The sequence below is a fragment of the Rissa tridactyla genome, chromosome W (genome assembly GCF_028500815.1).
Source record: "Rissa tridactyla isolate bRisTri1 chromosome W, bRisTri1.patW.cur.20221130, whole genome shotgun sequence".
In the NCBI taxonomy this organism is placed as follows: domain Eukaryota; kingdom Metazoa; phylum Chordata; class Aves; order Charadriiformes; family Laridae; genus Rissa; species Rissa tridactyla.
The window spans coordinates 8809025-8833196 of NC_071496.1; the positions used below are offsets into that span (position 1 = coordinate 8809025).

Sequence of the window (24172 nt, forward strand, 5' to 3'; positions counted from 1 at the left end):
TGATTCCTGGGAAGAATCACACCATTAGCTTTGAGTTTGCTATTCATGTTGGGAGAGAAGTTCTGCACAAGGGACCAAAGTGAAAGAATTCAAGGTATTTCCCTTAAAAAAATATACTAAATAAAGTTAAAAAAACCCCAAAGATACTCTACATAGTATAGGTACAGAAATTTTTGGCACACGTAACTTGATCCTGCAAAATGTCATGCACAAAAACTTCAAATCACTGCAGTTTGCATCTATAGGTCAATTGCACACAATTTGATATGATCAGACCTACCAACTAACATATGGCTGCCAGCCCTATTACACCTGTCTGCTGAATTTTCACACATCTGGCTAACCTGATGGAAAGCTATAAGCATTTGCCTGCAATTTCTCTGCAACTGAAGCATCCATCTACAAGCTGCAGTCTATGTTAAGCTTCAAGTCCTCTCTCAAACTGCTGAGGGGATAGTCTACTGCACAAACATACATATTTTACAACTTTACAGATAATTTGCTTAAACTTCAAACTGGAAATTACTGGAAATATTTTCTTTCAAGAAGTAAGGCATAAAAAAGGCTAGTTTCAATATCGTCCCAGAAATGTTTAGTGAGAATACTTTCCAAACAGAAACAATTTAATCAGTGGAAGGAAGGTATTTCACAATCTGGCTAACACAGAGTTGTTCCATGCAAAAAAACCAACCAACCCAGTAATTTTAAAATCCTGTAGTTGTGAAGCTATACTACCAAGTGTGATGAGCAATCCAGAGAATTTTATTGCTAAATGACCAAATTGCTTCTACTTGCTGGTCTTACAAAGGAAGAAAGCAGACACTGGACAACAGGGATGAAAGTATTTGATTCCATACTGATGGTGGAAAAACTGATATGGTACGCTATTTTTTCATAATAAAACCAAGGGAAAATATGCAAACCACTTCTGGGACAACCTCTGGCTGAGTACTTCTTATTTTGAAATCAAAATTCAAAAGATCCAAGCATCAAACAGACTGAAATTCTACCATGTGTAGGACACAATTCAGACTGGCTATTTTGCTCTTACCAATTATGAATGCATTTTTGTATAGTACATATTCACTTCATAAAAAATTGTCTTAGATTTTGCTTTTTTTGTGTACCTAGGTCCCCAAATTATATTTTCTCAGTTCTGTAAGTAGGGATTACAAGAACTACTAGAATCTGTTGCCTTTTGAAGGCATAACCAAATTTAGTTTACAAATTAACTTTGTTGACATTTTATAAGCAGGCAAATCAGGAGACATAGACTGTAAGCCACTGTCATAATGCCAAAATGGAATGCTGCAGTGTGTACCCAAAGCAGCAAAACAGTAAAGAACAAGAAGACTCCAAAAGGTCACGGTCAGGTTTTAAGATGGGGAAGAAGGAAAACAAAAACAAACAAAAAAACCCACAAATGGGGTCTTGGCAGCAAAACAATTTAAGCTTCCAGAAGTTAGCATCAAGGCTTATGCTCCAATAGGCAGACGCACTGCAACACTGCACACCTATTAATACGGCTGCATGAGTCTACACCTGACTCCAGCTATGGAAGCACATTTGAAAGCACTAATACCCATAGGGAATACCAACAGTGGCATATCAAGCATAGCTAAAAAGTACTACTGTTAGCTTGTCAACAAAGAAAAAGAGAGTGAATATATCTCAAAGGACTCAAAGCATTACAATTAAAAAATGCTGGAGAGCTCTTTGCAAGGACTTTAGGGATGGAGTTAGTTTTGCTAAGGAGAGTTTCAAAATACATTTTCCAAAATATGATCAGTGATAAGGCATTTTACCAAAACATCCTCTGTAATAATAGTAGAAAATAAATTTAAGGCTCAAAAGGCACTCAAAAATGTTTTATTTAAATATAAATACTACTTTACTACTCAGGTTCAAAAAACTGCCTGAGCAGGTTTTTTAATTTCTTCTCAGTGACTTTTTAAAGAGTTTTGATCAAACTATTTCTTCAGAACACAGAAAAACTGACTTTACTGTCTTTAAAGAAGACATGCTTTTTAAATAACATCCCTGTTAAGATTTGGTTTAAGTTTCTTGGTGCTTATTCAATAACAACATACATCAAATGCCAAGATGACTTATTTATGTAGATTTGAACATCTTTTAACAATTAGAAATACAATAGCTCATGGAAATGCGGATTAATATAATCTTGAAATGGATATCACAATCGTAAAATCAAGCCAATACAAAAAAGTTCCTTTCCTTGAACTCTCAGGTTAGCTTTTGCGATGTCAATCTCAATTTTCATCATTTAATACAGTACTCTAAACAGTAACAAGTTCCCTCAATGCTTCTTCTATTCCAAGTATTTGTATGTTATTTCTAAAAACACCTTCTCAAACCCAACTTGCAGTTCTTTAGGCTGTTGCTTTTCTCTTTCACATGCCTTTTTGTCACATTTGCAGATAACAATGGAAGATTATCCCTCCAAAGTGCTTTTTACATTTCATTCAAGGTGAACATAACATAAAAACCTTTCTGTGTGTCAGTGCTAACTTTACAACAACAGGACTAAATTTCAAGCATAGTAAGCTGGAACTCAAGATTTACATGAGATATTTGGTAACAACTGGTTTTACTGAGCACTCTACTCCAAAGCTCAATACAATTTTGACCTGTCTGGTACCAGAATGAGTGATTATCTCCCATTTGTTCTATGTGGGCTAACAGGTTAGATTAACGCTTGCATGAAACTATGCCTTTTATGTAAATAAATACATATACACATACACACTGTGGTGGGTTGACCTTGGCTAGACACCAGATACCCACTAAGCTGCTCTCACTCCTCCTTCTCAAAAGAATGGGGGAGAAAAATATGATGAAAAGTTCATGGGTCAAGATAAGGCAGGACCTGTGGCCCTGCAGGAGACCCACACTGGAGAAGTCCGTTCCCAAATGATTGCACCCTGTGGAAAGGGCCCATGCTGAAGCAGTTCATGAAGAACTGCAGCCTGTGGGGAAGGACCCACATTGGAGAAGTTTGTGAAGGACTGTCTCCTGTGGGAGGGACCCCATGCTGAAGCAGGGGAAGAGTGTGAGGAGGAAGCGGCAGAGACAAAGCATTAGGAACTGACCACACCCCCCATTCCCTGTGCCCCTGAGCCGCTAGGGGGAGGAGGTAGAAGAGTTGTGAGTGAAGTTGAGCCCGGGAAGAAAGAAGGGGTGGGGGGAAGGTACTTTCAGATTTATTCTTATTTCTCATTATCCTACTCTGATTTTGATTGGCAATAAATTAAATTAATTTCCTCAAGCTGAGTCTGTTTTGCCCATAATGGTAATTGCTATGCGATCTCCCTGTCTTTATCTCAACCCATGTCGTATGTCATCATATTTTTCTCCCCCCTGTCCAGTTGAGGAGAGGGATTGACAGAGCGGCTAGGTTGGCACGTGGTGGCCAGCCAAGGTCAACCCACCACAGAGGAGCAGGGAAGTTAGGATTAAATAAATAAAAGAGACCACTACTATTTCTACTATTTTAGCTGCCAGATTTAAGGATTCAGCTTTGTAAACAACTACTGGAAGGTTCAAGCTCCCTAAAAGGAATAGTTGTATGGTGAAGAGCTGCTGTAGACTTGCCAATACTTACTTGTACCCAGCTGGTCCCAGTTAATAGAATATAACCTTGTGGTTGTTGACAACCTTCTAGAGGCTTTAACTTACTATAAACCAGACTGGCAAACAAAGGACTTCAGACAAAGATTTTGCATAGATTGCACAAAGTCATCTCTCTACTCTGCAGAATTGCATCAGATTGCTAAGTGGATATGGTAAGAACAATATAATATATTACCATATATAAATAGAATAGCTTAGAGTGGATAAGGCGAAAAAGGTAATATGGACAAATTATATCCAACAGCAAATACCATTTAATTTTCTTTTTAAACTGAACATGATTTCTGCCTCCCCCACTCCCTACGCCCTTCAGGGAGACCTTTAGAGTATTTACTAGAATCATTATATTTCAGTGAGACAAGCTAACACAGGTATAATCAGTAATAAGTTTAATGATAACAACAACATTCTCGGATTTGAAGGAATCATTTGCCTAATTAAATGTTATTCCAATGATTCAAACAGAATTACTATTCAAACAAGTTTCAAAACAGGTTGTACAATTTTGTTAGAGAAAAAAAAGAATCTATGATAACAAAATTTGTACAGTTATGGTTAAACAGTGTCCTGGTTTGGGGTGGAGCAGAGCCCACTTTCTGTTCAGGGAGAGAGGCTCTTGCTCACACTTGTTGCTGTGGCAACCAGGGTCAGCTGACCTGGTTGTTTACCCCATGGAGGGGTCGCACCTGTGGGGAGGAGGGGACAGGTCAGGTGACCCAAGCTGACCAATCGGGTATTCCAGCCCATCTGCCATGCTCAGCATAAAAGCTGAGGGAGCAAGGGCTTAATCTTTTCAATGGCCTGCTCTTTTCAATGGCTGATGTCTGAGGAAGACCCTGTCTGTTCATCTGCCTTTGATCCTGATCTGTGGGTTCCTGAAGCTAGATCCAGAATCTGGTTCCCATCCATCACTTAGTCCAGTCTGGGACTTCCCCAGTGCCTGCTGGTGGCATCTTCCTGGGAAATTGATATATATAGAGTATTTATTTCATTATTTCCTTTTTTATTATATTATTAATATTTTCATTAAAGTAGTTTAGTTCCTTCTAAACTCACAAATCTCTTTATCTCTCTCCTTCCTCTCCTTGGAGCAAGAGGTGGGGGAAAGCATCTGTCACTTTGTCACTGGCCAACCTGTCCCAAACTGTAACAAACAGTTTAATGTTCCTAAATGCAAAAGGTCAATATGAAGTGTTTTATTTCAAAGTAAAAGTGATATAAATTTCATGGAGGGGTAAGTTTATTCAGAAACTTGGAAATGCTGTATATACAAGATGTGCCAGCAAGTTCAGTATTTGGAATATTAAAGAACTATATAAGACTAAGACAGGCAATCAATAAAACAGTAACTTTAGGAATAAGACAGAGCGTCCTGCTGTTCAAAAGATAATTGAAAAAAATAACATTTTTTCATATTATTTATGGATTTAAATAATAATATAACAAGAGTTCCCATTTTATGATTCTTTGAACCTTTTAGTTTATTTATTTCTGATTTAAGTGGGTTTTTGAGCAGAATATCAGTTGCATACATTTTTAATAGTAAATACATTATCTTAAAAATAAAGAAGAAGATTCAATGAGAAAATTTTTCTAATATTTGTCACAGTTTAGACCAGGACCCAAACTTCCCCAAAAATTCTGAAATGTTCAGATTCCTGGGAATAAGTACAGGCAATTTGGCATATACTAACTAACAAGAGACATTTTTTCCCCCAATTAATATATTATCAGGGGAAAAATATATAAAGAGGCTAACATATCTAAATACCTCAGGCTAAAATTATCAAGAACTCCCTCAACAAGAAGTTAACAGAGCTCTAACAGAAATAAAGAAACAAACCAACATAAATTCTTTCCCTTCCCTGCTGAAAACAAGCTACATTAAGGAGGAAAGTATTCAAAACACAGTAACAGAGGTAACTCACCCATACGAACATATTTTGCACACTGTAAACAGGGCAGGGTGACACACCCAATAATGCAGTTCTGAAGGGAGGAGAAAAACGACCTTGCAGAGGGATCTGGATAGATTGGAGCATTTGACAATCATCAGTGGCATGAAATTTAGCAAGTCCAAATGCCGGATTCTGCACCTGGGAGGGAGTAATGCCAGACACTAGTATAGACTGGGAGAGGAGTGGCTGGAGAGCAGCCCTTCAGAAAGGGATCTGGGGGTGCTGGTCGACAGCAGGCTCAGTGCGAGTCATCAGCATGCCCTGGCAGCCAAGAGGGCACACCGCATCCTGGGGTGCATCAAACACAGCATAACCAGCCGGATAAGAGAGGTGATGATCCTGCTGTATTTAGCGTTGGTGCAGCCTCACCTTGAGTACTGTGTGCAGTTCTGGGCCCCACAATTTAAAAAGGATGTTAAGGTAATCAAATGCGTCCAGAGGAGGACAACAAAGCTGGTGAGAGGGCTGGAAGGCATGTCCTATGAGGAGCGTCTAAGGACTCTGGGTTTGCCTAGTTTGGAGAGAAGGAGGCTGAGGGCAACCTCATTGCTCTCTACAGCTTCCTGAGGAGGGGACGTGGAGAGGGAGGTGCTGAGCTCTTCTCCCTGGGATCCAGGGACAGGAAGCGTGGGAATGGTTCAGAGCTACGTTAGGGGAGGTTTAGACTGGACATTTGGAAGCATTTCTTTACCGAGAGGGTGGTCAAACACTGGAAGGGGCTTCCTAGAGAGGAGGTCGATGCCCCGTGCCTGTCAGTGTTTCAGAGGCATTTGGACAATGCCCTTAATAACATGCTTTAGCTTTTGGTCAGCCCTGAAGTGGTCAGGCAGTTGGACTAGATGATCGTTGTAGGACCCTTCCAACTGAACTATTCTATTCTGTTCTGTTCTATTCTAAACAAAGATGACATACATCTAAATACTTAGGGAAAACAGCTCTCCTCCTCTCTTCCCAGGCTCAACCTCACTCCAGATACCTCTCCCCCCACTTCCTAGTCTCCACTCCCCTTTTTATCACTGCAGGTTGAACTCAGTCCCTTTGGTGAGGTGACCAGTGGCACAGGAGGTTGGGATCAGGGTGTAGGAGTTTCTTTCTGCTGCTACTTGTTTCTTATTCTATTATTCTACTGCTTCCTTTTTATTTGTTTTGTCTGCTCCAGCATGGGTTATCCATGGGCCACAGTCCCTTTGTGGGTGTTACCAGCTCCACTATGGAATGCCTCCTACTGCTCTGGCTTATTGGTCCTTTCTCCCTTGTTGTTGCCTTTTTTTGGCCTTTACCACCCTTTTTTTAAATATGTTTTCATTGAAGCACCACAAACTCTTCTGATTGATTGGCTCAGCTTTGGCCTGCGGTGGATCTGCTGCGGAGCTGTCTGGAACCAGCTGTGACTGGCACAGGGCAGTCCCTGACCTCTTCCCACAGCAGTCACCCCTGTAGCCCACCCCCTACTACCAAAACCTTTCCATTAATACCCAATACAAACTTGATACTCCTTCCATAAAACCTGACCAATTAACATTAACAAAGACAACCAGAAACAAACCTGGTCGGTCATGCTAATTGAGGGACTATCAAGAAACTGCAGGCAAACTGTGACTTTGCAACTGATGAGGATACAAACCTGAGGGTCCAGGATGTTGGAGAGAGTGTGGAATATTCCAGCTGATGAGACAATGTGCAGGGGAAGGGGGAGCAGGGAGTGACAAAGAGGGAGGGGTAGACAGAAAAGGGTCTAAAAGGTGCCAGTCAGTACTCATCTGGCTAAGTCCTGTGCCTGATGACCACAGTCTGTCTTATCTTCTTATATCTTCTCATTAAATCTTTTCTTAACTATCTCTCTGGGTAATCTCACTCTGTATCCCGTGTGTGTGTGTGCTGAGAGAACTACATACAAGCTACTGGTGAGTTCTGTGCGTGTGTCTGTGAGTGAAATTTGGTACCAGCTACTGGAGTCAGACTGGGAGTGTAGGCACCCCAGGCCTCTGGTGTCAGCTACTGGAGCAAGTGGGGGTTGGAGGGGCCATAGGTCTTGGGATCTAGGGAGGGTCCTACAAGCTTTGTGCCCAGAGTGTCAGCTACTGGGGGGAGTGACTTTGGGGCCAGCTACTGGAGTCAGACTAGGGGTGTAGGCACCCTGCAACCTGTGGTGCCAGCTACTGGAGCAAATGGGGGTAGGGGTGTGTCTCAGCATCAGTTACTGGAGCAAACAGGGGTCTTTAACCTCCAGCAACTGGGTTGTGAACAGCATATGTCCTGAAAAACCAGCTACTGGGGGCCTGACATGACTGCATGCGTATGTGTGCATGTGTGTATGAACTGAAAGGACTAGGTGCCAGCCACTGGGGGGAACCAGCATGAATGGATTTGGTGCCAGCTACTGGAGTCAGACCAGGGGTGTAGGCGCCCCATGGCACCAGTTACTGGAGTGGGGGTCCTAACATCAGTAGTTAGAGGGGCCATATCTCTCTGGATCTAGGGAAGGGCCTACAGACTGAGCCTGGAGTGCCAGCTACTGGGGGTACTGGCAGACTGGCATGAGTGGACTGGGTGCCAACTACTGGAGTCAGACCAGGGTTATAGGTGCCCCACAGCCTGTGGTGTCATCTAATAGAGTGAGTGGGGGCCTCAGCCACCAGCTGCTAGGACGCAAATGGTGTGTGTCCTGACCACCAGCTACTGGGGGGAACTGGCATGAGTGAGGCAAGTAAGGGGCTCAGCACCATTGGCTGGAGCAGGACAGCAGGTCACAGCCTATGCACCCAGTGCCAGCTTCTGGGGGACTGACTGTCTGTATCTTCCCCAAACCTGGCAGGGCGGGGGGTGGGAAGTGAGGTGCGTGTGCATGTGTGATTCACTAGCAAACTTCAAGCTGGCTAGCCAACAAGTAGCAGAGGAGGGCCTCGCATATGGGCAGGGGTATCAGGCAGGCAGGGATCTGTGCCAGTATGCCCAGTGTGGAATGCCTGTGGGACAAGTGTGTGAGTGCATACGTGTTTGTGAGCAAGTGAGCATCAAACTGGACTAGCCAGGGAATAGGGGACCCATGAAGCGAGTAAGAGGGCACAGGATCCGGGCAGGGGTACCAAGCAGAGGGGCTATGCCGTGAATGTGTGTGTTCTTGTAAACCTAGAGAGTGTCATGTGTGTGCCTTCACTGGAGACCTATCTCTGCCAGCCAAAGAGGAGGAAGGGGACTTGGCTGTCTATGTTTATGTTTTATGTGAGTCCTATACGTAGATGCCGTTGAAGGCAGTGCCTTATCTGTGGCCATCTGTGTAACCGGCCATGTCAGTGTCCTGTGTGTGTCTATGTATGTCCTATGTCTGTCTCTAGGATATGTGCTCAGCTTCGCTACTGGTTGAATCTGCAAATAGGAAAGCGACAGCTGCATCCCTCAGCCTGGGCAAAGACCCCGGATCCCTGGGTGCAGCAGGCTGGGCTCAAGCATGCAGGCAGGAGGGAGTCCTGGGCCAGAGTGGCCAGAGGAGGCAGCCTCACTCTTAACATCACCTAACATTGTACACTTCCTTTTTATGTCTGCGGTCAGTCAGGAGCTACTTGTTCGTCCATGAAGGCCTCCTGCCATCTTTGCTCAATTTCCTACTTGTTGGGATGGACTTTTTTTGAGCTTCAAGGAAGTGATCCTTGAATATCAACCAGCTCTCCTGGACACCTCTTCCCTCCAGGGCCTTATTCCATGGGACTCAAACCAGGACAGTCTTCCAAGCAGATCCCTGAAGAGGCCCAAGTGTGGTCTCCTGAAATCCATGGCTGTGGTCCTGCTTTTTGCCCTGCTCCCTCCTCTTAGGATCCTGAACAATACCATCTCATAGTCGCTGCAGCCAAGGCTGCTCCTGACTTCCACATCCCAAATCCACAGGGGGAGAAAAAAAAAAAAAAGATCTGAATTTACTTCCCACTTCAGAATAAATTCAAACTCACATATCCCGTATTCCAGGACTATGCTTTAATTGCCACAGTATAAGATGAAGCTCTGCCATTGTACAGAAAAGAAAGCAAGTTTTAGACAAACAGAAATGAGCCGCCCAACTTCTCAGTCCAACTGTCAAGAGTGCTCATGTGAGGACAGTCACACAGTTTTGCATCCCTATTCCAGAGGCTGTTTACACATATTATATTAGTCTGGTATTGGAGAAAACAAAACCAACAAGCAACAGAAATCTTAACATGCCATTGCATGTATAAAAATACAAAAATTAGTGCAGACATCAGCTTTACTATCAAAAACATACAGAAAAAAAATCCAGAAACAATTTTATAAACACCCTTAGGATACATAGATAAGAAAGAGCCCACATCATCTGTTAAGAAAAAAAATATTAAAAAATCTGTCCACTCAGTTTGGTTTATATTAATGGGTAACTGCATAATGAATAAGAAAGAACAAGTGGATAGCTTACTAAAAGTTAAGATACAAGAGTTTTGATTCTTAACTCATCACATGACATTTACGTAAGCAAAGGAGACAGTCTTCATGAAATGAAAAAAAATGGTGTACAGCTGCTTGAAAAAATAATCAGCTATCAGTACATTAGTACAAATGAGAGGACATTTCAAGAAGGCTCTTGCTATCCTGAACCGATTCCATCAAAAGATTTTCATTAGAGCTGGATGTAGAAATATAAAAGCATAGATGACAAGTTGGGAAATATTATAAGCCCTTTTGGGGACATGAACAGAGATGGGAAAGTTAATAAGAGAAAACTAAATGCAGACAAATGTAAAGTACTACACTCTACACTCGGGAATAAGAAAACAAATGCACAAATATGAAATAATTGGCTAGGCAGCTGTATTGTAAAAAAGAACCTGGAGGGCATGTGGACTGCAAAATGGATAATTTTGTTGGGGAAAAACAAAACAAAAAAAAGAGCAAACATTCTAGGGAGTATTAACAGCAATGTTTTATATATAAAAACCAAGTAGTATATATTATATCCAAAGAGAAGCAATTTCATTCTGTTCAGTTCTGTGCTCTGATCTGGACTCTAAGATGGAGAAAAACTGACAAGAATCCAGAGGCAAGCAGCTAGAGTAATGGGGGGTGGGGGTGGGGAGAAGACCCATGACAAAAAGTTTCAGTTTATTTTCCTCAGAAAATAGAGAATTTGAAGGAAAGGAAAGAAAAGAAAAATAAAATAGGATGTTATGGTCTTGATTACTGCAACCTTTTAACTTAACACAGGACCCCCTGGGACCCCCCCCAGGATGTCCATGGGCCCCCTCCCCTGGCCACCCCCAGCCCCTCCAGGATGCAGTCCAAACAAATCAAATAATTTTCTTTTTATCTTTATATGACAAGGTGACCCGCTTGGTGGATGAGGGAAAGGCTGTGGGTGTTGTCTACCTAGACTTTAGTGAAGCCTTTGACGTTTTCCACAGCATCCTCCTGGAGAAACTGGCTGCCCATGGCTTGGATGGGAGTACTCTTTGCTGGGTTAAAAACTGGCTGGAGGGCTGGGCCCAGAGAGTGGTGGTGAATGGAGTTAAATCCAGTTGGCAGCTGGTCACGAGTGGTGTTCTCCAGGGCTCAGTACTGGGCCATTTCTCTTTAATATCTTTATCAATGACCTGGATGAGAGGATCGAGTGCACCCTCAGTAAGTTTGCAGACAACACCAAGTTAGGTGGGAGTGTCAACCAACTTGAGGGTAGGAAGGCTTTGCAAAGAGATCTGGATAGGCTGGATCGATGGGCCAAGGCAAATGGTATGAGGTTCAACAAGGCCAAGTGCCAGGTCCTGCACTTGGGCCACAACAACCCCATGCAATGCTATAAGCTTGGGGAAGAGTGGCTGGAGAGCTGCCTGGCGGTAAAGGACCTGGGGGTATTTGTCAACAGCTTGCTGACTATGAGCCAGCAGTGTGTCCAGGTGGCCAAGGCGGCCAATAGCATCCTGGCCTGTATCAGCAATAGTGTGGCTATTGGTCTTGACTTAGCCAAGTTGGCCTCCTGCCTCCCATGCCCGACTTCTTGCGTCCCTAAAATACTGTAGCAAAACCCACCTCCCCCAAAACAAAAAAAAACCAACAACAAAACCACCTCAAAAATCCAAACCCGAAACACTTCTAGTTGAAGGCTCAAGGCAACCTGCCTGAATGAAAACTCATCACTCATGTTTGGACTATTCATTGTCATGTTAAATGCAATTTTGAAGCAATACTGTTTTTGCAGAAGACACATGCAAACATATTTTCGGTTAGAGGTCACTTGATTCTCTCAACAGCCTCTCTCAACCTTCTAGCAGCAGACTGATTCAGTAGCCTTTACCAGGCTAAAGCCACTTATACACTTTCTCCTCCCCCTTCACTTTATTCTGCTTTTCCTCCTTCACAACCATCACCTCCAGCCTGTGCTAAACCAATCTCAGTAATGCAAAGCAAAGCTGCAACTACAGTGAACTTAAAGAGACAGTACTCAAAAGTAATTTTTCCTTCCAGTTATTTTGCACCTACTATATCTGCAAGTAATGTATAACGTTATAATATCTGAAGGACCGTTTGCTTTCTTCTAATGCCTTTGCTGTTTTGTGGGTTTTTTTAATGGACTAAAAATAAACAAAACAATGAACACACCACTGCTTTCCCCTGTCTCTTGAAACACAATATCCCACGCAAGCATTCCCCCCCTGCTTGCAGTAACCCCATTTTAACTCCTGGAGAACGATGCACTTCACTCCGTGCCCGCACCCCGGGCCTGGACACGGCTGGCAGGGCCAGCCAGGCGGAGAAGAGGAAGACAAAGGAGGGGAGGGGGCAGGAAGATACGTGGTCCCGATGAAAAGTTGAGAGCCAGAGTTATAAAGCAGTGGTGGGAGGCTCCCGATGCCCCCGCCCCCACCCAGCGGCAGCACCATCTCCAGCAGCCGGGCCGAAGCTCTTTGTTATCAAAGTTGTCCCAAAACCTTACGCTGCCACAAACACCCCCTGGCCCCGCTGGGGCAGGAGGAAGGAGCGCCCAAGTGCACTCCTCTGTCCTTGCCCTCGCGCGCCGATGGCTTGACGGTCGTCCTCCCTGACTCCACATCCCGCCGTGCTGAGGAGCGGGGGAAGAGGGGGCGGGCGATGGTCTCCGCCAGCACGACCTATGCTTCCCTCCTTTCCACTCACCCAGCCCTTGCCGGCTCCTCCTGTCCCGCCACCTCTCCCGCCGCGGGGTGCTGAGGAACCCCTTCCCGGACCCTTCTCGCCCGCCGCGCAAAAGGCAGCCTCGATCGTCTCCCTCCACATCGCCCCCAGCCCCCATGTCGTGCCTCCCTGCCCGCCGCGGTGCAAGACCCAGGGCCTCCGCGGCCTAACTCCTCCCTACTTCCCGCCGCCCCGGCCCGTTCCCGCCCGGTCCCTACCGCTCCTCACGGGCTCCCCCCTCCTTTCCCGGAGCGCGCACCCGGCCATATCACGCGCGAGCAGGAAAGTTACGTTGTGCAAGGTATGTACGTGTGTAGGCGCCCGGTCAGGCAGGTTGTACTCACTTCTCCCTGGCCTGGCTGTCGGACGGGACGCTGCTGCTGTTCTTGCCTTTGCCGTACATGCCTGCAGAGAGCTCCAACTGTCACGCACCTGTCAACCTATCTCAACGTCACCGAGAACAGCCCCGTCACCATGGAGACGCTGCCCCCCCCCCCCCCCCATTGGCCCGCCGCGCAGGAGGGTACACTCCCGCGCGGTGATTGATAGGCAGAGAACAGGACAGACTGCTTCCTCCTCCTTCCCCTCTCTCCCCCCACCCTCTCTGCTGCTTCTCCTCCTCCTTCTTCCTCCTCCCTCCCCTCCCCCGCTTGCGCTCTCTCTTCCGCGGTGCAAGGGGGAATTAGAAACGGTTCTAGAAGGATTTTAAACAACTCGCTGTTCCGAGCGCGCGCTACTCGCCCTCCGTTGCTACTGGCGAGGGAGAGCACGAAGGAGAGAAAGAAAGCACGGACTGGACTCCACAGCTAGTACCACCAGGCAGCTCACAGTCTCCCTGTTGTTCAGCCAGCTGCACAGGCCGCCACTCACTTGCCGCCCTCCCCGGCACCCCTAGCCCATTCAACCAGCTGTGGAGTGCGCTTCACCCCCAATTCCCTGCAGGCTAGGGGCAAAGCCGGCACGGAGTGGCCTCTGCCCTGGGATCTAGAGTGGCCCTGCAGCTGCCTCCATCCCTCTCCTCCTCTCCACCCCAACTGCCCTCGGCATGCACGGTGACCCCCACTCCCTGCAGAAGTCCCCTCAGCAGCTGCAGGGCCCTGACACCCGGCCCCAAACTACCTTAGGGTCTGCCACACCTATTGTGCCTCCTCTGGCCCACTGGAGATGCTCTACACATCCTGCACAATGTGGGAGCCCGCACCAAGCCTTGGCACTGCAGGACCCTTGCCCCTGAGCCCTCTAACCACCTTAGAGGCCGCTTCATGGGCCCTTCCACCTAGATCCCTTCGTGCTGAGCTTCAAATCCTCTTTTAGTACCCACAGTTCCCCCCAAGCTATAGCACATGTAGCTCTGTCAGGCTCCAAACTACTTGAGCATCTATGTTTGCCCTCACACAGAAATCTACTCAGCTCCTACATTCCTTGAGCACCAAAGCTCAAGCCCTTCTAGCACAGCTAGGAAGGGTATCACAGTAGACATACTGAATCAAAATAGTATGTCTTACAAAAGCTTAAAAAAAAACATTATCAAAACCTTAAGATTTTTTTAAAGGTACATTTCAAAAATTTGCATGCTCCTGAGACATGATAGGAAGAGAAACCACTGCTACCATTTATTTCTTGGGTTTTTTAAGTACCTCAAAGTTTCAAGACTTTTGTTGTTGCTACTCAAGTATAATCCCAATTTTTTCAGATTTTGATACATGTTTATCTTTCTAAATATATGACTAATCCTGTAAATCTTCTCATGTGTGCAACCCAAGGGGGCTTTTAGTGTTTAATGTCAAGCATTCAGAGTGCTTCTTAGTAAGGCCACATTGTAAATTGTTAGGAAAATCTCATTCCCTAACTATTGTACCAATTAGCCGTTATAGTATGAAATTTTATGAACTTTCTTAAGATATATCTATCATAGAATCATTAGAGTTCAAAGGGACCTTAAAGATCACCTAGTTCCAATCCCCCTGCCATGGGCAGGGACACCTCCCACTAGATCAGGTTGCTCAAAGCCCCATCCAACCTGGTCTGGAACACTTTCAGGGATGGGGCAGCCACAACTTCCCTGGGCAACCTGTTCCAGTGCCTCACCACCCTCACAGTGAAGAATTTCTTCCCAATATCTAATCTAAATCTCCCCTCTTTCAGTTTAAAACCATTACCTCCTCCTATCACTCCGCTCCCTGATAAAGAGTCCCTCCCCACCATTCTCGTAGGCCCCCTTTAGGTACTGGAAGGCTGCTATAAGGTCTCCCCCGGCTGAACAACTCCAACTCTCTCAGCCTGTCCTCATAGGAGAGGTGCTCCAGCCCTCGGATCATCTTCGTGGCCCTCCGCTGGACCCGTTCCAACAGGTCCATATCCTTCTCGTGCTGAGGGTTCCAGAGCTGGACGCAGTACTCCAGGTGGGGTCTCACCAGAGCAGAGTAGAGGGGCAGAATCACCCCCCTTGCCCTGCTGGCCACGCTTCTTTTGATGCAGCCCAGGATGTAGTTGGCTTTCCAGGCTGCGAGCGCACATCACCAGCTCATGTTGAGCTTCTTGTCCACCAGCACCCCCAAGTCCTTCTCCTCAGGGCTGCTCTCAAGCCATTCTCCGTGCAGCCTGTATTTGTACCTGGGATTGCCGTGACCCAGGTGCAGGACCTTGCACTTGGCCTGGTTGAACTTCATGAGGTTCACACAGGCCCATCTTTCAAGCCTGTCCAGGTCCCTCTGGATGGCATCCCTTCCCTCCAGTGTGTCGACCGTGCCACACAGCTTGGTGTCATCGGCAAGCTTGCTGAGGGTGCACTCAATCCCAACATCCATGTACCCAACAAAGATATTAAACAGCACCAGTCCCAGTACCGACCCCTGAGGAACACCACTCATCACTGGTCGCCACTTGGACATCAAGCCGTTGACCGCAACTCTCTGAGTGTGGCCATCCAGCCAATTCCTTATCCACTGAGTGGTCCACCCGTCAAATACACGTCTCTTCAATTTAGAGATAGATATATAGATAGATATAGTTTACATTGTATACTGCATAGTCATGGTTAAGTAAGCATGACCAAAGGACTCCAGCTCATTGCAAGGAGGGCAACGACAGCACCGACCCTGAAGAGAAAAGGATACCCCTCGACTACTGAGATAATGCTTGCCCCTCTAACACCTCTGTGAAAACTTCCCTTTATCTGGCATCAGAGATAAGTAACTGTAGCAAGACTGACTCCGGGGACATCTTGATCAAGAAAGCAGCAGATGGATGATGATGCCACAGAATTATAGTTGCTTTCCTAACAGTAGTACGTGTGTGTTAAATAGTGATTGGTCAAATCATGTTGTATCTGAACGCTTGAAAGGTATAAGCACCTTGCGTAAAACCACATTCAGTGTGCCCGAATTTGAATGGGACACGTCATGTGCATGAATAAAGAATTAATCTTGTAATTCTGTACTTTGTGTCCTAGCCTCTTTCCTTGGTCAGCACAAGGCAGTTGTGAAATTTTTTTGACAAAACATACCCACCTCTCCATTGTGCTTACAGGAAAAGGTCTCTAACAATAATTGCCACACAAAATTTGAGGAGGAAAGTTGTATAAGACATATACCACCAGCATCTGCTTATCATTGTTAGAGCTGCAGAAAAAAATATCCTTTGGATTTTTATCTGCTAGAATGAAAGAAACAATTGGTCAGGCAAATTTGGTTTGGGGGGTTTAAGAGTATTAATAACAGAATCACAGAATCACAGAATGGTAGGGGCTGGAAAGGACCTCTGGAGATCATCTAGTCCAACCCCCCTGCCAGAGCAGGGTCACCTAGAGCAGGTTGCACAGGAACGCGTCCAGGTGGCTTTGGAATGTCTCCAGAGACAGAGACTCCACCACCTCTCTGGGAAGCCTGTTCCAATGCTCTGCCACCCTCAAAGTAAAGAAGTTCCTCCTCATGTTTAGGTGGAACTTCCTATGCTCAAGTTTGTGCCCGTTACCTCTTGTCCTGTTTCTGGGCACCACTGAATAGAGCCTGGCCCCATCCTCCTGACACCCACCCTTTCAGTATTTATAAGTGTTAAGATCCCCCCTCAGTCTTCCTTTTTCCAGACTGAAGAGACCCAAATCCCTCAGCCTTTCTTCATAAGAGAGGTGTTCCAGTCCCCTCCTCATCTTGGTAGCTCTCTGCTGTCCCCTCTCCAGCAGTTCCCTGTCCTTCTTGAACCGGGGAACCCAGAACTGGACACAGTACTCCAGGTGCGGCCTCACCAGGGCAGAGTAGAGGGGGAGGATGACCTCCCTCGACCTGCTGGCCACACTCTTCTTGATGCAGCCCAGGGTGCCATTGGTCTTCTTAGCCACCAGGGCACATTGCTGGCTCATGGTCATCCTGTTGTCCACCAGGACTCCCAGGTCTCTTTCCACCGAGCTGCTCTCCAGCAGGTCAGCCCCCAGCCTGTCCTGGTGCAGGGGGTTATTCCTCCCCAGGTGCAGCACCCTACGCTTGCCCTTGTTGAATTTCATAAGGTTCCTCTCTGCCCAACTCTCCAGCCTGTCCAGGTCTCTCCGTATGATGGCACAGCCTTCTGGTGTGTTGGCTACTCCTCACAGTTTTGTGTCATCACAAACTTGCTGAGGGTGCCCTCTATCCCCTCATCCAGGCCATTGATGAGTATATTGAAGAGGACTGGACCCAGTACTGACCCCTGGGGAACACCACTCATCACTGACCTCCAACTAGACTCTGTGCCCCTAATCACGACCCTCTGAGCTCTGTCTTTCAACCGGTTATCTATCCACCTATCCACCATCTACTTGTTGTTTTGTGCATAGTACCCATGATCCTGAACTGTATCTTCTCGTGATCACTACAGCCAAGGCTGCCCCCAACCTTCATGTCCTCCACCAGTCCCTCTGTGTTTGTCAGTACCAGGTCCAGGAGTGCTCCTCTCCTTGTTGGCTCCTGTACCACCTGTGTCAAAAAGTTATCATCAATGCACTGGAGGAGCCTCCTGGCCTGTGCGTGCCTGGCTGTGTAGCCTTCCCAGCAGATATCGGGGTGATTGAAGTCCCCCATGAGAACCAAGGCCTGCGATTGCGAGGCTACCTTCAGCTGTCTGTAGAAAGCCTCATCAGCTTCCCCATCCTGATGAGGTGGCCTGTAATAACTCCCATAACAGTGTCTCTCATGTTAGCCTGCCCCTTAATCCTTACCCACAAGCTCTCAACTCTCTCCTCATCTACCCCCAGGGAGACCACGATGCATTCCAGATGCTCTCTCACATAAAGAGCAACTCCACCACCACGCCTCACTGGCCTGTCTTTCCTGAAAAGGACATAGCCATCCATGACAGCATTCCAGTCACGTGAGCTGTCCCACCACGTCTCAGTAATTGCAATGAGATCGTGGCCCTGCGACCGCACACAGATCTCCAGCTCTTCCTGCTTATTCCCCATGCTGCGTGCATTGGTGTATAAGCATTTCAGAGAGGGAGTCGTGTGTGTAGTTTTCACCCTTGAGGGGTGGTATGCCTTCTGGCTTTCAGAAATACTGGCACGCTCCCCCACAAGCGCTGAAATATAATGAGTGACTGGAACAAATTAGTGACATAGTAGTAGAGACAACAGGAAGGAGCAAAATGCTTGAGAGTCCTACATCCTTGTAGTTACACAAGTACAGCTCCCTATCATAGACACTGTGGGATTTATGCTTTTGCATCTCACTTTAATAATTTTTCAGATTAAAGCATACCACAACAAAAGCCATTTTATACCAAATTTGTTTGTCTGTCCTAGACTTTTGCCCCACTATATTTTTTTATATTAACAGGTCAGTGGGACAGAGTAGTTGAAAGAAGTGTATTAGGCTGTCTATTCAACCAGCTGACAGTAATGACCCCAGGCCTCCATATCTTTGCAGGACCAGACTCCTGCTTACTTGCAAGTTACACCACTGAAACCAGAGAAAGAATGACAAGCAAGGTGGCCACAAAGAGTTATGGTGGGGGTACAAAGAAGTGGGAAATGACAGAAGAATATGAGCAAGAACATGGAATGGAAGGATAAGCTAAGCTAACAAAGGGAAAAAAGGAAGCGTAAATGACCAAAGGTGAGAATAGAAAAAAGGAAGCAAAGTCCAGGAATAATGCACAATGATTTTGTGTGATAAAGAGTGAAGAGTGAACTAAAGGGACATATTTTGACCTTGTTCATACTAAAGAATATTTACATATATTGTATCATGGAATTCACATGAGGGCAAGTCATGTGACTGATTTTATTCAATGTGAAAATGAGTAGCAAAAAATGATAGAAAGAAAGGCAGAGAAAGAATCAGGACAGAGAACAAAGAAGGACTTAGGTTGTGAGCAAAATATAAGAGTAGCTGAGGGGAGGAAAAGAGTGAGCATGGGTATTCCTAGGCAAATGCTAGAAGTATAGTCGACACTTATTTTGGTACAGGATCCACTTGTCCCGATGGGGAAAAGGCATCTTTGGGAATAAGCTGGCGGGGCTGATTGAGAGAGCTTTAAACTAGAACCAATGGGGAAGGGGATCCCAACAGGATCGCAGTAGGTAAGCCAAGGGTTGGCATGGCATCATCTGAGGGTGGCAATGCTAGTGGGAACATTTACACTGCTCCTGGGAGCATGCAGGTTTCAGGAGCATATATGAAATTCTTGTACACCAACGAATGTACTGTCGTGGTTTGGGCTGGGCTGACCACTAAAACAAATGATAGATGCTCTCTATTACCTTCAGAGAAGGGAGAGCATCTCCCTTCAGAGGAGAGGAAAGAAAATGAGAGGAAGAGAGAAATTATGGGTTGAAAAAGAAACTAAACTACTTTAATGAAATATCAATAATAAAAAAATAAAAATAAAATATTATTAATAAGAAAATAATGAAATAGATACAATCTATACAAAACCGTATAGAGCTCACAGGATGATGGTCACGTCACTGGCAGGAACTGGGTCCCAGACTGGATTCAGAGATGGTCAGGAACTGGATTCCAGAACTGGATTCAGGAACGCATGGATTGAGATCAAAGGCTGATGAACAGACAGGGTCCTCCTCAGATGTCAGCCATTGAAGAAAAAGACTGACTCCTTTGATCCTTCAGCTTTTATAGTGAGCATGATGCAGATGGGATGGAATACCCCGTTGGTCGGTTTTGGATCATCTTTCCTGTCCAGTCCTCGCAGTTGCAACCCCTCTAGGATTTTCCACTTCCGACCCTTGAACAGGGCACACAACAAAGTTAGCTGACCTTGGTTGTTATAGCAATAAGTATAAGCAGGAGCCTCTCTGCATACCATTCCTTGGTATTAACTATAAATATCAGATCTTATTGTGAGAAATGCTCCTTATCCAATAACCAGGGCTCAGGCAGTGATCGGTGTTGCATGAAAAGGGGCAAAGTGGTTTTGGCAGAAGATAAACCTGAGGAGAAACAACTGGACTCCAGACAATCCAACGTGAATCAACAGAAGCTGTTTATTAAGCACAGATCATCATCTTTTATACCCTGCGTTGTAGCCGTACACGCGACTCGCTTATTTCTGATTAGCTAGTTACACTGTCCACGCGCTGTCCATGCAGTTCGTTCACACATCAGATTGGTTACAAGAATTCGCATCGTAAATTGCTTACTCATTAGCACAACATGTTTTCTACCTTCTCAGTTCCCGTTTTTCCCATGTACTAATTCCATCTTCTACCACCTGTTTTGCCCTTAATCTAATCTCTCATAGTAGGGAGGCTGGCTCACGTGGCCATTTTCTCTCAGATACATTCCTACATAAACTCCCTTGCATTCTAACACTCCTCACCAAGGTGGGAGGCCAGGTGCGGCTAGGTTTAAATTCTGAGTGATGCCCAATTCAGCACTATCAGTCCAGTCGCGTTTAATATGCATTAAACTGTTACGATTTGGATACACTAATAGTGGACTGCACCTTCAGTCTAGTCGTGCTCCTGAACTAGCATGGCCACTCTCCAGTCTTTGGTCGCGTTCAGTGAGAAACCGAAACGACTAGCTACTTAAACAGTGCAGTTTATTTGAACAACAGATATACAGGTTCTTAGGATTGCCGGTGATAAATACACTGTCTGCAAAGCACGTGCAAATGAAAGGATTGTTACATATACAAAACGCGCGACAAAGTTATAAACGATACAGCCTGGCTATAAATGTAGGGTAGAGATTCTCTAGAGAGATTTCTAAGTTTCCCGAGGAAGCACTCGGTATAATCTAAGTCTTACCCAAAGGCGTCCCTATGCGGGGGAAGAAAGGCTCAGCCCGTCAACTGGTCCCAGAAGATAGTGATGGAGTTCTCCCGACTTGTTTGCGATGGTGTCTTCCCTGATATCCCCTCTCTCTCGGGCTATTTTTATACTATTTTCTTTATATTCAAAGTGGAGTTTGAGTGACTTTAGTCATAAATGCTTTTATTATGATTAGTGTACTCAAGGAGGAGTGGTCGCACCTTGGGTGCGGGTAGCCTCCAGGATGGAGGTCTTTTTTGGTACATTGTAATGAGCAAAGTTCGCACAAAGGACAGCATTTCATCAAAATTTGATGAAATGTTGGCTCGGGTAGCGAGTAGGCCACTTATCTGTTTCGTAGTAAGCAAGTAGGCAGCTTATCTGTTCTGTAGTACCATCTCGTTCCCATATCTGCTATTCATCACAAGGCAAGGCCACGGAATAATCGCGTTTTGTTCCATCCCTCGTGTAGTTTCACAAACAACCTTGTATGGGGAATCGCAGATGTTGCATTCTTCGCGTGCCAATCGGTACGAAGCCCTGGGAAGAATGCTAAAGGATTCAGGAGCACAGGTAGCGTCTTCCTCAGTCCTCCCAGTAATGGGGAGAGACACTGGAAGACTCTCTTTGTAAATGAGTAAAGACTGTCTTTGAAAAATTACTCTCTCTGAAAATGCCAAGACCTTTCCTGTTGAAGAATATATCACTATTATTTTCTTAGTCTTCTCTTTATATGTGAAATTCTTTATACCTCTGTTAGTTGTAGACCGGACTCTCTTTTCAGGGAAGTTTGCTGCCTCCCTGAGGCCCAAATTAGTGACATTGCCACAAGACTGGAGAGCTTAGTACAACCTTCAGACTACTATCCATTCCTGCTCTTTCTTTCATGTGGGTACTAATGATGTCGCGACAAAAAGTCTGATGTCAATCAAAACAGATTTCAGATACCTGGCAAGAATGCTAAAAAATTTGGGAGCACAGGTAGTGTTTTCCTCAATCCTCCCAGTAATGGGGAGAGACATTGGAAGAAAAAGGTGTGCACAAGACATCAATACCTGGCTACAGGACTGGTGCCTCTGCCAGAACTTTGGGTTTTATAACCATGGAAGAGCCTTCGAGAGACAAGGTATGCTGGGGCCTGACGGGACCCACCTGTCCTGATGGGGAAAATGCATCTTTGGGCGTAAGCTGGCGGGACTGATTGAGAGAGCTTTAAACTAAGATCCATGGGGGAAGGTGATACCAACAGGAGAGCTGATGGCAAGCCAAGGGTTGGCATGGAACCACCTGAGGGTGGCAACGCTAGTGGGAACATTTACACTGGAAGCATTGGTCAGCTCCCAGAGGTACGATATCATTAGTATTAGTGAGACTTGGTGGAATGAGTCCCACAACTGGAGTGCTGGGATGGAGGGCTACAGGGTGTTCAGGAGGGATAGGCAGGGCAGGCGAGGTGGAGGAGTTGCACTCTGCATAAGGGAGAGGTTTGGCTGTACAGCCCTTACAGTTAGGGATGATGTGGTTGAGAGCCTCTGGGTGAGGATTAGGGGGATGGAAAGCAAAGGAGATGTTGTAGTGGGTGTCTACTACCGATTGCCCAGACAGAATATAAACGCTGATGAGTTATTCTATAGGAAATTAAGAGAAATTTCTGGATCGGTAGCCCTTGTACTTATGGGAGATTTCAACTTCCCAGACATCAACTGGAAGTGCCATATAGCTGAGATGAGCAGGTTTTGGAAATTCTTGAAGTTTGTAGGAGATAACTTCTTGTCACAGGTACTCAGTGAGCCAACTAGGAAAGATGTCCTCCTAGACTTGCTATTTGTGAATAAGTGGTTAATAGCATGCTAATAATATCCTCAGCAAGCGGTTAATAGCATGCTAAGCTTTGAAATCTTAGCTAAGTGAGAAAAAGGATTGACTGCACATATATAATCCTTTAGAACATAAACCATTGACCAAGTCTGGGACTAGGATTAGATTCAGCTGCACCTAGACTTGTAAGGGACCACTCGTAATTTCTTCTAAACAAAACAGCCTGAAGAGACTTTTAATGTCTCAAGCACTTGCAGTACCAGGCCTTCTGCTCAAGGAACTAATAAGGCTAACACCTGGTTATCTCTTCTGCAACTCATGAGAAAGACAACTGGTGCCTGAACGACCAGTTTTAAAGAAACAGAACAGCCCTGTTTTCTCTCCCGTGAAGGACGAGCTGTTTCTTCAAAAAAGATGATATGCCCAGTGTTGACCTTTGCCTCATTACCTGCGACATGCATATTAAAGTTCATACCCCTGTATATGCTAATGAAGATTATCAAGATCATGCTAAATATATATGACTATAGCTCTCGTCTCCTGTCCTGGTTTGGCCTCAGACGGCAACAAAGAACCACGTGCCACTCACTCGGGCCTTCCCAATACGGGAAGAATCAGAAGAAAAAGGCAAAACTCTTGGGTTGAGACAAAGGCAGTTTAACAGAACAGCAAAGGGAACAAGCAAACAACAACAATAATAACACAGACAGAGGAATGTACAAACACGATTATGGAACCACCGCTCACTAACCAGACTGGGAAGCCCCAGCCCCCTCCCCCAGCAGGCAGCTCAGAGTGGGCATGGCTCACATGGGATGGAATACCTGTGTCCCTGACAGAGCCTGGGGAGAATTAACCCTGTCCCCGCCAGAACCAGGACATTATCCACCCCTTATTCCATACCATCTTTGCCATGCCCAGATCTTACAGGTTCCAATGAATTGCCACCACTTTCCCCTGTCATATATATATATATATACACACATATATTCATGCAGATGTAATGCCCTTAGTTTATGGGCCATCCCTCCAAAGTGTCTGTTGAGTTCATTTAATCCATGGCTTTGGGCTCCATCTGTCAAAACAGTCTCTCAGGGCAGGTGAGATGGTGTGTGGTGCTGGCCTGTATTTTCGGAGCTTGTGGCTGGTGCACCCGGTGTGGCTCATGCCCACAGTCCATGGGCTGAAGATGTAGATCTCAAGGAAGTTGCTGAGCGCCAGCTGCTGAGGTCAGTTCTGATCCCATCACCGCTGTGCTTTGCTCAATTTTCCATCAAAGTCCATCTGTCCTTAATTTGGGTGATTCTTACTGTAGTACAACTGATAGCAATTAGAGTAACGAGGACATACA

At 45.6% G+C, this 24172-nt stretch overlaps 1 protein-coding gene across 1 annotated transcript in view; it reads right to left on the minus strand.

Moving 5' to 3' along the window:
• The window catches only part of LOC128901883 (single-stranded DNA-binding protein 2-like), a 149479-nt gene extending 136318 nt beyond the window's left edge, over positions 1 to 13161 (minus strand). The window contains exon 1 of the mRNA XM_054184036.1: positions 13103 to 13161. Within this exon, the coding sequence (XP_054040011.1) occupies positions 13103 to 13161 (59 nt within the window). The remainder of the gene's footprint in view (positions 1 to 13102) is intronic.
• Positions 13162 to 24172: the final 11011 nt, after the last annotated feature.